Source organism: Phyllobates terribilis, unplaced genomic scaffold (genome assembly GCF_046119375.1).
Source record: "Phyllobates terribilis strain yellow unplaced genomic scaffold, ASM4611937v1 Scaffold_4__5_contigs__length_816908805, whole genome shotgun sequence".
In the NCBI taxonomy this organism is placed as follows: domain Eukaryota; kingdom Metazoa; phylum Chordata; class Amphibia; order Anura; family Dendrobatidae; genus Phyllobates; species Phyllobates terribilis.
Window position 1 is genome coordinate 805265289 of NW_027362764.1, and position 13916 is coordinate 805279204.

Here is a 13916-nt window from a genome sequence, read left to right on the forward strand (position 1 = left end):
GGCCTCGGAGAGGGAGACACCGGGGGGGAGAGAGACAGGGGAGAGAGGGGCCCCAGAGAAGGAGACACCGGGGGGAGAGAGAGAGGGGCCCCGGAGAGGGAGACACCGGGGGGAGAGAGAGAGGGGCCCCGGAGAGGGAGACACCGGGGGGGGAGAGAGAGGGGCCCCGGAGAGGGAGACACCGGGGGGGAGAGAGACAGGGGAGAGAGGGGCCCCGGAGAAGGAGACACCGGGGGGAGAGAGAGAGGGGCCCCGGAGAGGGAGACACCGGGGGGGAGAGAGACAGGGGAGAGAGGGGCCCCGGAGAAGGGGACACCGGGGGGAGAGAGAGAGGGGCCCCGGAGAAGGAGACACCGGGGGGAGAGAGAGAGGGGCCCCGGAGAGGGAGACACCGGGGGGAGAGAGAGAGGGGCCCCGGAGAGGGAGACACCGGGGGGAGAGAGACAGGGGCCCCGGAGAGGGAGACACCGGGGGGGGGAGAGAGACAGGGGCCCCGGAGAGGGAGACACCGGGGGGGAGAGAGACAGGGGCCCCGGGGGGGGGGGGAGGGGCCCCGGAGAAGGAGACACCGGAGGGAGAGAGAGAGGGGCCCCGGAGAGGGAGACACCGGAGGGAGAGAGAGAGGGGCCCCGGAGAGGGAGACACCGGGGGGGGGAGAGAGAGGCCCTGGAGAGGGAGACACCGGGGGGAGAGAGAGGGGCCCCGGAGAGGGAGACACCGGGGGGGGGGAGAGACAGGGGCCCCGGAGAGGGAGACACTGGGGGGGGAGAGACAGGGGCCCCGGAGAGAGAGAGGGGCCCCGGAGAGGGAGACACCGGGGGGGGGGAGAGAGGGGCCTCGGAGAGGGAGACACCGGGGGAAGAGAGACAGGGGCCCCGGAGAGGGAGACACCGGGGGGGGAGAGAGAGGCCCTGGAGAGGGAGACACCGGGGGGGGAGAGAGAGAGGGGCCCCGGAGAGGCAGACACCGGGGGGGGAGAGAGAGGCCCTGGAGAGGGAGACACCGGGGGGAGAGAGAGGGGCCTCGGAGAGGGAGACACCGGGGGGGGAGAGAGAGGGGCCTCGGAGAGGGAGACACCGGGGGGAGAGAGAGGGGCCTCGGAGAGGGAGACACCGGGGGGAGAGAGAGGGGCCTCGGAGAGAGGGAGACACCGGGAGAGAGAGGGGCCCCGGAGAGGGAGACACCGAGAGAGAGGGGCCCCGGAGAGGGAGACACCGGGAGAGAGAGAGGAGCCCCAGAGAGGGAGACACCGGGAGAGAGAGGGGGACCCTGGGGGGGGAGGGTGTGGAGAGAGACACGGGGAGAGAGAGAGGCCCGGCGTGAGAGGAAGAGGGAGACACGGGGAAAGAGATACCGGGGGGGAGAGAAAAAAGGGCCCCCGAGAGGGAGACACTGCGAGGGGGAGAGAGACACCGGGGGGAGAGAGAGGGGGGTCCTGGAGAGGGAGACACCGGGAGGGGGAGAGAGGGGCCCCGGAGGGGGAGTCACGGGTAGGGGGAGAGACCTGGAGAGAGAGTGGCCCCGGAGAGGGAGACACGGGGGAGAGAGTGGCCCCGGAGAGGGAGACACGGGGGAGAGAGGGGCCCCGGAGAGGGAGACACGGGGGAGAGAGGGGCCCCGGAGAGGGAGATATGAGGGAGAGAGGATCCCCGGAGAGAGAGACACTGATAAAGAGATATCGGGAAAGAGATAGAGGGGCCCCGGAGAGGGAGACACTGCGAGGGGGAGAGAGACACCGGGGGGAGAGAGAGAGGGGGGTCCCAGGGAGAGAGAAACCGAGGGGGGTCCCGGAGGGGGAGACACGGGGAGGGGGAGACACCTGGAGAGAGAGGGGCCCCGGAGAGGGAGAGACGGGGAGGTGGAGAGAGGGGCCCCGTAGGGCCAGAGATGGAGGCTGGGGTCCCTTCCTGTCTGTGTCAAGCTCCCCGCTGAGGGTTTGTCCTGGATCTTTCCTGTAACGACCCCTCAGCTGTGAGCAGGACGAGGCAGGATGCTTTCAGCCCCTCACAGCCAGCAGAGATCTTGGCGATTGTCCTTTCTGCTTATGCTCAGGATTATGTTGTTTTTGTCGTCAGGTCTGATTAACAGTCATAAAACTATCCACGGTAACGCACCGGCGCCACCAGCTGCCTCAAATCCAAGATGGCCGATCCCCGCCCATCCGAGTGCGCCTTTCCGTGGCGGAGGTTACCGGCAGCCGCTGCCAGATCAGCACAGTTGGAGGAAGAAGTATTCGCTGGTGAACCGCTCCTCACATGTAGCCAAGGTGTCTGCGGGGGAAAATGATGCTCCAAAAATTCCAACAACCGTCAACCCCTCCCGGAAGCCCCCCGGCCGATCGAGGGTCTCCAGCAGCCGGGACCACCCTGCAGACATGTCCGTGTTCAAGTGGCAAAGTGCCGCAACTCAGGAAAGTCAGATGCGACTACAGCCCTCAGCGAGCGCCGCTGTGCCATCCACATCAACACCGAGGGGGGCACAACCAGCGAGCCGCGGACCGGCCCTGACCACCAGAGCCCAGAGAGAAAACCTCCGAGGAGCGGCCAGGACGGGGCAGAGAGTGTCGTGGGTGCTACCGAGTAAACCTACCCCAGCTCAGGTCCCCGCCGCCCCCCAACCTCTCTCTAAGAAACCCCTCGTGTCCCTCCCCAAGACAGAAGTGACCTGTGCCCCCCCCAAACCCAACACAAGCCAGACCCTGAGTGCAGCCCAAAATAGCAACGATCCTGCCGGAAAACACCCCAGAAATCTGAGGACTAAATACATCTGGGTGGCAGATTCCCCGGTGAGTAAGAAAGTCGGTGCTGGTACCAAGAAGATACCACCTGATGGGAAACCGAAGCCCCCGGAGGCCACAGCACTGGGGAAGGGGAAGAAAAGCGGCTTCAGCCCAAAGATAGCGGCTCCGAAGAGTCGGTACAAGTGGAAAGCCGAGACCGTGGCCTCTTCCCAAAAGTCTCCGGTCGCTCCGAGGAAATCGCCAGCCTTAATCAGAGGGGTTCAGCGGCCCGGCCCAGTGACCCCCCAATATAGCAAAGCTCCGGCAGTGATGGCGGCCACCGCCTCGTTCAGGGACTCCGCCTACAAGGTGAAAAGCAAAACGAAGATCATCAGGAGAAGGAGCACGTCCAGGTAAAGGCTCTGCGGGGGAGGATTAAGGTGTCTGTGATGTGCGAGCTGCCGCAGGTCTCCGGACCCGAAGCTGCAGCTTCATGTTTTCTTAGGAAGCAGCGAGACCTGCGGCAGCTCGCATCAGAGACCGCGTCTCACCGATGTCTGAATGCTGCCATAAAGTTACAGTCCGTTTATAAAGCTTAGGATTGCACTCTGATATCTCATCTGCAATTTTTTTTCTCAGCTGAAATCAGACTGAGAAACAAATCGCAGCGTGCCGCCTATCTCGGACGAGACTCGCCAATGCAAGTCAATGGGTGCATGAAAAAAAATCTCACGGCACTCGGACCATGCGAGTGCCATCCGATTTTCACACACCCGTCTCCTTGAAACCCGATAATTCATCAGTCCCATACTGTAAAATCACAGCGGTACCCGACATTATAGAATAGAGAGAATAGCTATACATACATAGATGGAAAGATATCAGTGACGTATATAATAATTGCAGTGACTGTTCCTTACTGTACACCTAATTTATTGTTAAATTAAAGAATAAAAAGAAAAAAAATGGCGTGGGGTCCCCCATAATTTTACACACCAGCAGAGGTTAAGCAGGCAGCTGGGGCGGATGTTTTTAACCTGGGAAGGGGGTAATACCCACGGAGCTCCCCAGGCTACTAATATCAGCCCCCAGCTGTATACACAGTCTTTACTGGCTATTCTAATGGGGGACCCCAAAAAAAAATTGAAGTGGGGCCCCCCTATTTTAACATCCAGCAAAGGCCATGCAGATGGCTGGGGGCTGATATTAATAGCCTAGGAAGGGGCCATGAATGTTGGCCCCCTCCAAGGCTAGAAACAGCAGCCCTCAACCGCCCCAGAAATGGCGCATCCATAGGATGCACCAATTCTGGCACATTTTGTCTTACACTATGGGGTTAGTAATGGGGGTGTCTTATAGACGCCTCTCCATTACTAACCTGGGCTTGATGTCAGCTGGCATTATAAGCTGACATCAACCCCAGCCCTATTACCCCACTGCCACCGCTACAGGGCAGTGGGAAGAGCGAGGCTAAGTGCCAGAATTGACGCATCCTATGGATGCACCATTTCTGGGGCGGCTGACGGCTGGTGTTTCTAGCCTGGGAGGGGGCCAATATTCTTGGGCTATTAATATCAGCCCCCAGCTGTCTGCCTAGCCTTTGCTAGCTATTAAAATAGGGGGGACCCCACGTCATTTTTTTGAGGGGGTCCCCCATTTTAATAGCTAGTAAAGGCTAGGTATTCAGCTGGGGGCTGATATTAGTAGCCTGGGAAGCTCCGTGGGTATTACCCCCTTCCCAGGCTTCAAACATCTGCCCCAGCCGTCTGCTTAACCTCCGCTAGAGACTCAAATTATGGGGAACCCCACGCCAATTTTTTTTTTAATAAATCCTTTATTTTAACACTAAATGACAAGTACAGTAATCAACACTGTCACTGTACTTCATATATATGTGACTGACATGTTTCTATCTATCTAATCTATGTGTGATGCTCTATTCTTTCTGTTATAAGTTGTCGGGTACCGGTGTATGCCGCTGCTGAATTGCCGGCTTTTCATGTTTCACTGTGAGCACTGTTCCCATCGATTTGGGCAATCACTGTAATGCCACAACCACCATGGCTGCGGCATTACAGTGAGTGGCAGACAATCCCTGCATGATTGGTGCTCTAAATAGCGGCAAACATGCAGGACGGGGATCCGAGCTCCCGCCCGAGCATCGCGCAAGTACTCGGCGAGCTCCGAGCATCTCGAGTACTGAGATGCTCGGGCGAGTACCAGCAGTGGCGAGCATGCTCGCTCATCACTAGTCAATAGCCCTGAAATCCATCTTCATGAGGAGCTTCACCACATTTGTCCGCCTCATCGCCCCTCCAGAGAAGACGAACCACATTTCTCCTGGAGACCCCCTGCCCGGCTGTTGGGAGGGACCACACGGGCCTACGGATGCGCCATTTCTGAGACGTCTGAGGACTCCTGTTTGTAGCCTCGGAGGGAGCCAATATTCATGGCCCCTTCCTAGGCTATTAATACCAGCCCCCAGCTGTCTGCCTAGCCTTTGCTGGCTGTTAAAATAGGGGAACCCCACGTCAATTTTCTTTTGGGGTCCCCCATTATAATAGCCAGTAAAGGCTGTGTATACAGCTGGGGGCTGATATTAGAAGCCTGGGAAGCTCCGTGGGTATTACCCCCTTCCCAGGCTAAAAACATCTGCCCCAGCCGTCTGCTTAACCTCTGCTAGAGACTAAAATTACAGGGGAACCCCACGCCAATTTTGCAATAAATTACATGTACAGTAAGTAACACGTGCAAAACACAGAATATATATCTCACATATTTATATCTATGTATATATACATGTGTGTGTGTGTGTGTGTGTGTGTGTATATATATATATATATATATATAAAAAATTATTATTTTTTTTTTATTTATGTATGTATTGAAGAATATTTCAATAGAAGACTATGTGTAAATGACCTAGACAATTCCCCTATTTAAAAGCCTATGTTAAAATCGCATTGCATAAGGATACTAGGTGAGAAAATTGCATAGCACTCGTCCGTTTTTTTTGGTCCATATAGCGGAACTTTTTTTTTCTCACATATAGGTATGAGCCCTTAAAGTAATTGTCCAGTACATTTTTATGAAAGTGCTAACTGCCTCTAAAGGAGGTAACCTCACATTACTTATCCTATATTATACCCCAGAGCTGCACTCACTACTGCAGTCACTGTGTACATACATTACATTACTGATCCTGAGTTACCTCCTGTATTATACTCCAGAGCTGCACTCACTATTCTGCTGGTGCAGTCACTGTGTACATACATTACATTACTGATCCTGAGTTATATCCTGTATTATACTCCAGAGCTGCACTCACTACTCTGCTGGTGCAGTCACTGTGTACATACATTACTGATCCTGAGTTACATCCTGTATTATACTCCAGAGCTGCACTCACTATTCTGCTGGTGCAGTCACTGTGTACATTACATTACTGATCCTGAGTTACATCCTGTATTATACTCCAGAGCTGCACTCACTACTCTGCTTGTGCAGTCACTGTGTACATACATTACTGATCCGGAGTTACATCCTGTATTATACTCCAGAGCTGCACTCACTATTCTGCTGGTGCACTCACTGTGAACATACATTACATTACTGATCCTGAGTTACATCCTGTATTATACCCCAGAGCTGCACTCACTATTCTGCTGGTGGAGTCACTGTGTGCATACATTACATTACTGATCCTGAGTTACATCCTGTATTATACCCCAGAGCTGCACTCACTATTCTGCTGGTGCAGTCACTGTGTACGTACATTACATTACTGATCCTGAGTTACATCCTGTATTATACTCCAGAGCTGCACTCACTATTCTGCTGGTGCAGTCACTGTGTACATACATTACATTACTGATCCTGAGTTACATCCTATATTATACTCCAGAGCTGCACTCACTACTCTGCTGGTGCAGTCACTGTGTACATACATTACATTACTGATCCTGACTTAAATCCTGTATTATACTCCAGAGCTGCACTCACTATTCTGCTGGTGCAGTCACTGTGTACATACATTACATTACTGATCCTGAGTTACATCCTGTATTATGCTGCAGAGCTGCACTCACTATTCCGCTGGTGCAGTCACTGTGTACATACATTACATTACTGATCCTGACTTAAATCCTGTATTATACCCCAGAGCTGCACTCACTATTCTGCTGGTGCAGTCACTGTGTACATACATTACATTAATGATCCTGAGTTACATCCTGTATTATACTCCAGAGCTGCACTCACTATTCTGATGGTGCAGTCACTGTGTACATAGATTACATTACTGATCCTGAGTTACATCCTGTATTATACTCCAGAGCTGCACTCACTATTCTGCTGGTGCAGTCACTGTGTACATACATTACTGATCCTGAGTTACATCCTGTATTATACTCCAGAGCTGCACTCACTATTCTGCTGGTGCACTCACTGTGAACATACATTACATTACTGATCCTGAGTTACATCCTGTATTATACCCCAGAGCTGCACTCACTATTCTGCTGGTGGAGTCACTGTGTGCATACATTACATTACTGATCCTGAGTTACATCCTGTATTATACCCCAGAGCTGCACTCACTATTCTGCTGGTGCAGTCACTGTGTACGTACATTACATTACTGATCCTGAGTTACATCCTGTATTATACTCCAGAGCTGCACTCACTATTCTGCTGGTGCAGTCACTGTGTACATACATTACATTACTGATCCTGAGTTACATCCTATATTATACTCCAGAGCTGCACTCACTACTCTGCTGGTGCAGTCACTGTGTACATACATTACATTACTGATCCTGACTTAAATCCTGTATTATACTCCAGAGCTGCACTCACTATTCTGCTGGTGCAGTCACTGTGTACATACATTACATTACTGATCCTGAGTTACATCCTGTATTATGCTGCAGAGCTGCACTCACTATTCCGCTGGTGCAGTCACTGTGTACATACATTACATTACTGATCCTGACTTAAATCCTGTATTATACCCCAGAGCTGCACTCACTATTCTGCTGGTGCAGTCACTGTGTACATACATTACATTAATGATCCTGAGTTACATCCTGTATTATACTCCAGAGCTGCACTCACTATTCTGATGGTGCAGTCACTGTGTACATAGATTACATTACTGATCCTGAGTTACATCCTGTATTATACTCCAGAGCTGCACTCACTATTCTGCTGGTGCAGTCACTGTGTACATACATTACAATACTGATCCTGAGTTACGTCCTGTATTATACCCCAGAGCTGCACTCACTATTCTGCTGGTGGAGTCACTGTGTGCATACATTACATTACTGATCCTGAGTTACATCCTGTATTATACTCCAGAGCTGCACTCACTATTCTGCTGGTGCAGTCACTGTGTACATACATTACATTACTGATCCCGAGTTACATCCTGTATTATACTCCAGAGCTGCACTCACTATTCTGCTGGTGCAGTCACTGTGTACATACATTACATTACTGATCCTGAGTTACATCCTGTATTATACCCCAGAGCTGCACTCACTATTCTGCTGGTGCAGTCACTGTGTGCATACATTACATTACTGATCCTGAGTTACATCCTGTATTATACTCCAGAGCTGCACTCACTATTCTGCTGGTGCAGTCACTGTGTACATATATTACTGATCCTGAGTGACATCCTGTATTATACTCCAGAGCTGCACTCACTATTCTGCTGGTGCAGTCACTGTGTACATACATTACATTACTGATCCTGAGTTACATCCTGTATTATACTCCAGAGCTGCACTCACTATTCTGCTGGTGCAGTCACTGTGTACATACATTACATTACTGATCCTGAGTTACATCCTGTATTATACCCCAGAGCTGCACTCACTATTCTGCTGGTGCAGTCACTGTGTACATACATTACATTACTGATCCTGAGTTACATCCTGTATTATACCCCAGAGCTGCACTCACTATTCTGCTGGTGCAGTCACTGTGTGCATACATTACATTACTGACCCTGAGTTGCATCCTGTATTATACTCCAGAGCTGCACTCACTATTCTGCTGGTGGAGTCACTGTGTACATACATTACATTACTGATCCTGAGTTACATCCTGTATTATACTCCAGAGCTGCACTCACTATTCTGCTGGTGGAGTCACTGTGGACATACATTATTATTATTATTATTATTTATTATTATAGCGCTATTTATTCCATGGCGCTTTACATGTGAAAAAGGGGGTATAATACAAGAACAATTTCAATAATCTTGAACACAATGTGACAGCGACTGGTACAGGCGGAGCGAGGACCCTGCCCGCGAGGGCTCACAATCTACGAGGGATGGGTGAGGATACAGTAGGTGAGGGTAGAGCTGGTCGTGCAGCGGTATGGTGGAGCGGTGGTTACTGCAGGTTGTAGGCTTGTCGGAAGAGGTGGGTCTTCAGGTTCCTTTTGAAGGTTTCCACGGTAGGCGAGAGTCTGATACGTTGGGGTAGAGAGTTCCAGAGTAGGGCGGAAGCACGGGAGAAATCTTGTATACGGTTGTGGGAGGAGGAGATAAGAGGGGAGTAGAGCAGGAGATCTTGTGAGGATCGGAGGTTGCGTGCAGGTATGTAACGGGAGACTAGGTCGGAGATATATGGAGGAGACAGGTTGTGAATGGCTTTGTATGTCATGGTTAGGGTTTTGAACTGGAGTCTCTGAGCAATGGGGAGCCAGTGAAGAGATTGACAGAGAGGAGAGGCCGGGGAATAGCGGGGGGACAGGTGGATTAGTCGAGCAGCAGAGTTTATGATAGATTGGAGGGGTGCGAGAGTGTTAGAGGGGAGGCCACAGAGCAGGAGGTTGCAGTAGTCAAGGCGGGAGATGATGAGGGCGTGCACTAGTGTTTTTGCAGATTCATGGTTTAGGAATGTGCGGATCCGGGAGATATTTTTAAGTTGGAGTCGGCAGGAAGTGGAAAGGGCTTGGATATGTGGTTTGAAGGAGAGTTCCGAGTCCAGGGTTACCCCGAGGCAGCGAGCTTGAGGGACTGGGGAGAGTGGGCAGCCATTGACTATGATGGATAGGTCAGTTGGGAGGGTTGAATGAGATGGCGGAAAGATGATGAATTCTGTTTTGTCCATGTTAAGTTTTAGAAATCTAGCAGAGAAGAAGGAGGAAATAGCAGACAGACATTGTGGGATTTTGGTTAATACGGAGGTGATATCGGGTCCAGAGAGGTAGATCTGTGTGTCATCAGCATAGAGGTGATAATGAAAGCCATGAGACTCTATGAGCTGTCCCAGGCCTAAGGTGTAGATGGAGAAGAGCAGGGGTCCTAGAACTGAACCTTGGGGGACACCGACAGATAGGGGGTGAGATGAAGAGGTGGTGTGTGAGTGGGAGACACTGAATGTCCGGTCTGTTAGGTATGAGGAGATCCAGGATACGGCCAAGTCTGTGATGCCGAGAGATGAGAGAGTCTGTAGTAAGAGGGAATGGTCCACTGTGTCAAAGGCAGATGACAGGTCTAGGAGGAGGAGGACAGAGTAGTGTCGCTTAGATTTGGCGGTTAGTAGGTCGTTTGTGACTTTAGTCAGTGCAGTTTCAGTAGAATGGTGCGGTCGGAAACCAGATTGTAGGCGGTCAAAAAGGGAGCAGGAGGAGAGGTGGGAGGACAGTTCAGAATGGACATGTTGTTCCAGTAGTTTTGAGGCATAGGGGAGAAGTGATATGGGGCGATAGCTAGACACAGAGGATGGGTCAAGGGATGGCTTTTTGAGGATGGGTGTGATTGAGGCATGTTTGAAACATGAGGGGAAGACACCAGTTGTTAGTGACAGGTTGAAGAGGTGGGCTAGGGCTGGGATGAAGATAGTGGTAAGGTTTGGGATGAGGTGGGACGGGATTGGGTCAAGTTTACAGGTGGTGAGGTGTGATTTGGAGAGTAAGGAGGAAAGTTGATCTTCAGAAATGGTGGAGAATGTAGTTTTGGAGGAGGAGGGTTGAGTAGGTGTGGGGAGGGGCTGTGGGGGCTTTAGGCAAAAGCTTTGTCTGATGGTGTCAATCTTCTGCTTGAAGAATGAGGCAAAGTCTTCGGCTGAAATAAGAGGAGAGGGAGGAGGCACTGGGGGACGGAGGAGAGAATTGAAGGTGTTGAATAGTTGTTTGGGGTTGTGGGACAGGGAGGATATGAGAGATGTGAAGTAGGTTTGTTTTGCTGCAGTGAGTGTGGACTTGAAGGTAGTGAGGGACTGTTTGAATGCGATGAAGTGCTCATGGGAGTGGGACCTTTTCCATCTACGTTCAGCAGCCCTGGAGGCCCGTCGCAGTTCTTTAGTTAGGCTGGTGTGCCAGGGTTGTCTGTTGATTGTGCGAGTCTTGGTATGCATGAGGGGGGCGACCGAATCGAGAGCTGCAGCTATTGTGGTGTTGTACAAAGTGGCAGCAGCATCTGCATCATGTAAGGAACTAATGTCTGTAAGAGGGAGGAGGGATTCAGAGAGAGAGTGTAGGTCAAGGTGTTTGAGATTTCTACGAGGGTATTCAAGTTTGTGGAGTGGGGATTGTTGCCCCGGGGAGGAGAGAGAAGAGAATGTGAGTAGGTTGTGGTCAGAGAGAGGGAGAGGTGAGTTAGAGAGGTTAGATAGGGAACAGAGGCGGGTGAAGATGAGGTCCAGCGTGTGGCCGTCTTTGTGGGTGGGTGTGGAAGACCACTGGGTAAGACCAAAGGAGGAAGTGAGGGATAGAAGCTTAGAGGCAGCTGAGAGGGAAGTATCAATGGGGATGTTAAAGTCGCCCATGAGGATAGTGGGGATGTCAACAGAGAGGAAATGAAGTAGCCAGGTGGTGAAGTGGTCAAAGAAAGTGGTGGCTGATCCTGGGGGGCGGTAGATGACAGCCAGTTGGAGGTTGGAGGGGGAGTAGATGCGCACACAGTGCACCTCAAAAGACGGGAGAGTAATTGCGGGCGGCAGTGGGATCTGGGTGAAGGAGCAGTTTTCTGAGAGGAGGAAACCTATTCCTCCACCGTGCTTGCCGTTGGGGCGGGGGGTATGGGAGAGGTGGAATCCGCCATACGAAAGTGCAGCAGGAGAGGCTGTGTCGGAGGGGGTGAGCCAGGTTTCAGTGATTCCGAGGAAGGAAAGCTTGTTAGTGATGAAGAGATCGTGAATGTAGGAAAGTTTATTGCAGACAGAGCGAGCGTTCCATAGAGCTCCTGTTAGGGGGACTAGGGAAGCGGGGGCTGGGCGGATGGGTGTAAGGTTAGAAGGGTTACGAGAGTTTGGGATAGATCGGGGGTAGGAGGTGGAAGTGAATGTAGGGATGTGGTGAGGAGGGCCAGGATTTGGAGAGATGTCGCCGGCAGTAAGGAGGAGCAGAGAAAGCGTTATTAGGTGGGAGCAGGAGAGGGCATGAGGTGGCTGTCTGTGTTTGGAGACAAAGGATTGTATGTTGTGGAATAGCTCTGAGGAAGAGGTGAGATGGGTGGGGAGAATGGAGGGAGAGATGAAGAGTTCCTTTCCCGGTGTAGGGATTAGGGGTGGTTGAAAGAAGTGAAGGATTAAGGGGGTGAGAATGAAAACAAAAACAATCATTGTTTACTGTGACTTAGTATCCAGGTACCTTCAGTTCACTTCAGGTTCAATTCAGGATTAATTCAAATTTCAGGCACTTCAGCTCATGGACACTTAAGCTGAGGGACACAGACTTCAGTCACTGTGTGCATACATTACATTACTGATCCTGAGTTACATCCTGTATTATACTCCAGAGCTGCACTCACTATTCTGTTGGTGCAGTCGCTGTGTACATACATTACATTACATTACATTACTTGTCCTGAGTTACCTCCTGTATTATACTCCAGAGCTGCACTCACTATTCTGCTGGTGCAGTCACTGTGTACATACATTATATTACTGATCCTGAGTCACCTCCTGTATTATACTCCAGAGCTGTACTCACTATTCTGCTGGTGCAGTCACTGTGTACATACATTACATTGCTGATCCTGAGTTGTCTCCTGTATTATACTCCAGAGCTGCACTCACTATTCTGCTGGTGCAGTCACTGTGTACATACATTACATTACTGATCCTGAGTTACATCCTGTATTATACTCCAGAGCTGCACTCACTATTCTGCTGGTGCAGTCACTGTGTACATACATTACATTACATTACATTACTGATCCTGAGTGACATCCTGTATTTTACTCCAGAGCTGCACTCACTATTCTGCTGGTGCAGTCACTATGTACATACATTACATTACTGATCCTGAGTTACATCCTGTATTATACTCCAGAGCTGCACTCACTATTCTACTGGTGCAGTCACTGTGTACATACATTACATTACTGATCCTGAGTTACATCCTGTATTATACTCCAGAGCTGCACTCACTATTCTGCGGGTGCAGTCACTGTGTACATACATTACATTACTGATCCTGAGTTACATCCTGTATTATACTCCAGAGCTGTACTCACTATTCTGCTGGTGCAGTCACTGTGTACATACATTACATTACTGATCCTGAGTTACATCCTGTATTATACTCAGGAGCTGCACTCACTATTCTGCTGGTGCAGTCACTGTGTACTTACATTACATTACTGATCCTGTGTTACATCCTGTATTATACTCCAGAGCTGCACTCACTATTCTGCTGGTGCAGTCGCTGTGTACATACATTACTGATCCTGAGTTAACTCCTGTATTATTCTCCAGAGCTGCACTCACTATTCTGCTGGTGCAGTCACTGTGTGCATACATTACATTACTGATCCTGAGTTACATCCTGTATTATACTCCAGAGCTGCACTCACTATTCTGTTGGTGCAGTCGCTGTGTACATACATTACATTACATTACTTGTCCTGAGTTACCTCCTGTATTATACTCCAGAGCTGCACTCACTATTCTGCTGGTGCAGTCACTGTGTACATACATTATATTACTGATCCTGAGTCACCTCCTGTATTATACTCCAGAGCTGTACTCACTATTCTGCTGGTGCAGTCACTGTGTACATACATTACATTGCTGATCCTGAGTTGTCTCCTGTATTATACTCCAGAGCTGCACTCACTATTCTGCTGGTGCAGTCACTGTGTACATACATTACATTACTGATCCTGAGTTACATCCTGTATTATACTCCAGAGCTGCACTCACTATTCTGCTGGTGCAGTCACTGTGTACA

The 13916-nt window shown here is 50.7% G+C and overlaps 1 protein-coding gene across 1 annotated transcript in view; it reads left to right on the forward strand.

The window, feature by feature from the left end:
- Positions 1–13916, forward strand: part of ZC3H3 (zinc finger CCCH-type containing 3) — a 163943-nt gene that overhangs the window by 2274 nt on the left and 147753 nt on the right. The window contains exon 2 of the mRNA XM_073680080.1: positions 2076–3132. Coding sequence (XP_073536181.1) covers positions 2076–3132 — 1057 coding nt within the window. The remainder of the gene's footprint in view (positions 1–2075; positions 3133–13916) is intronic.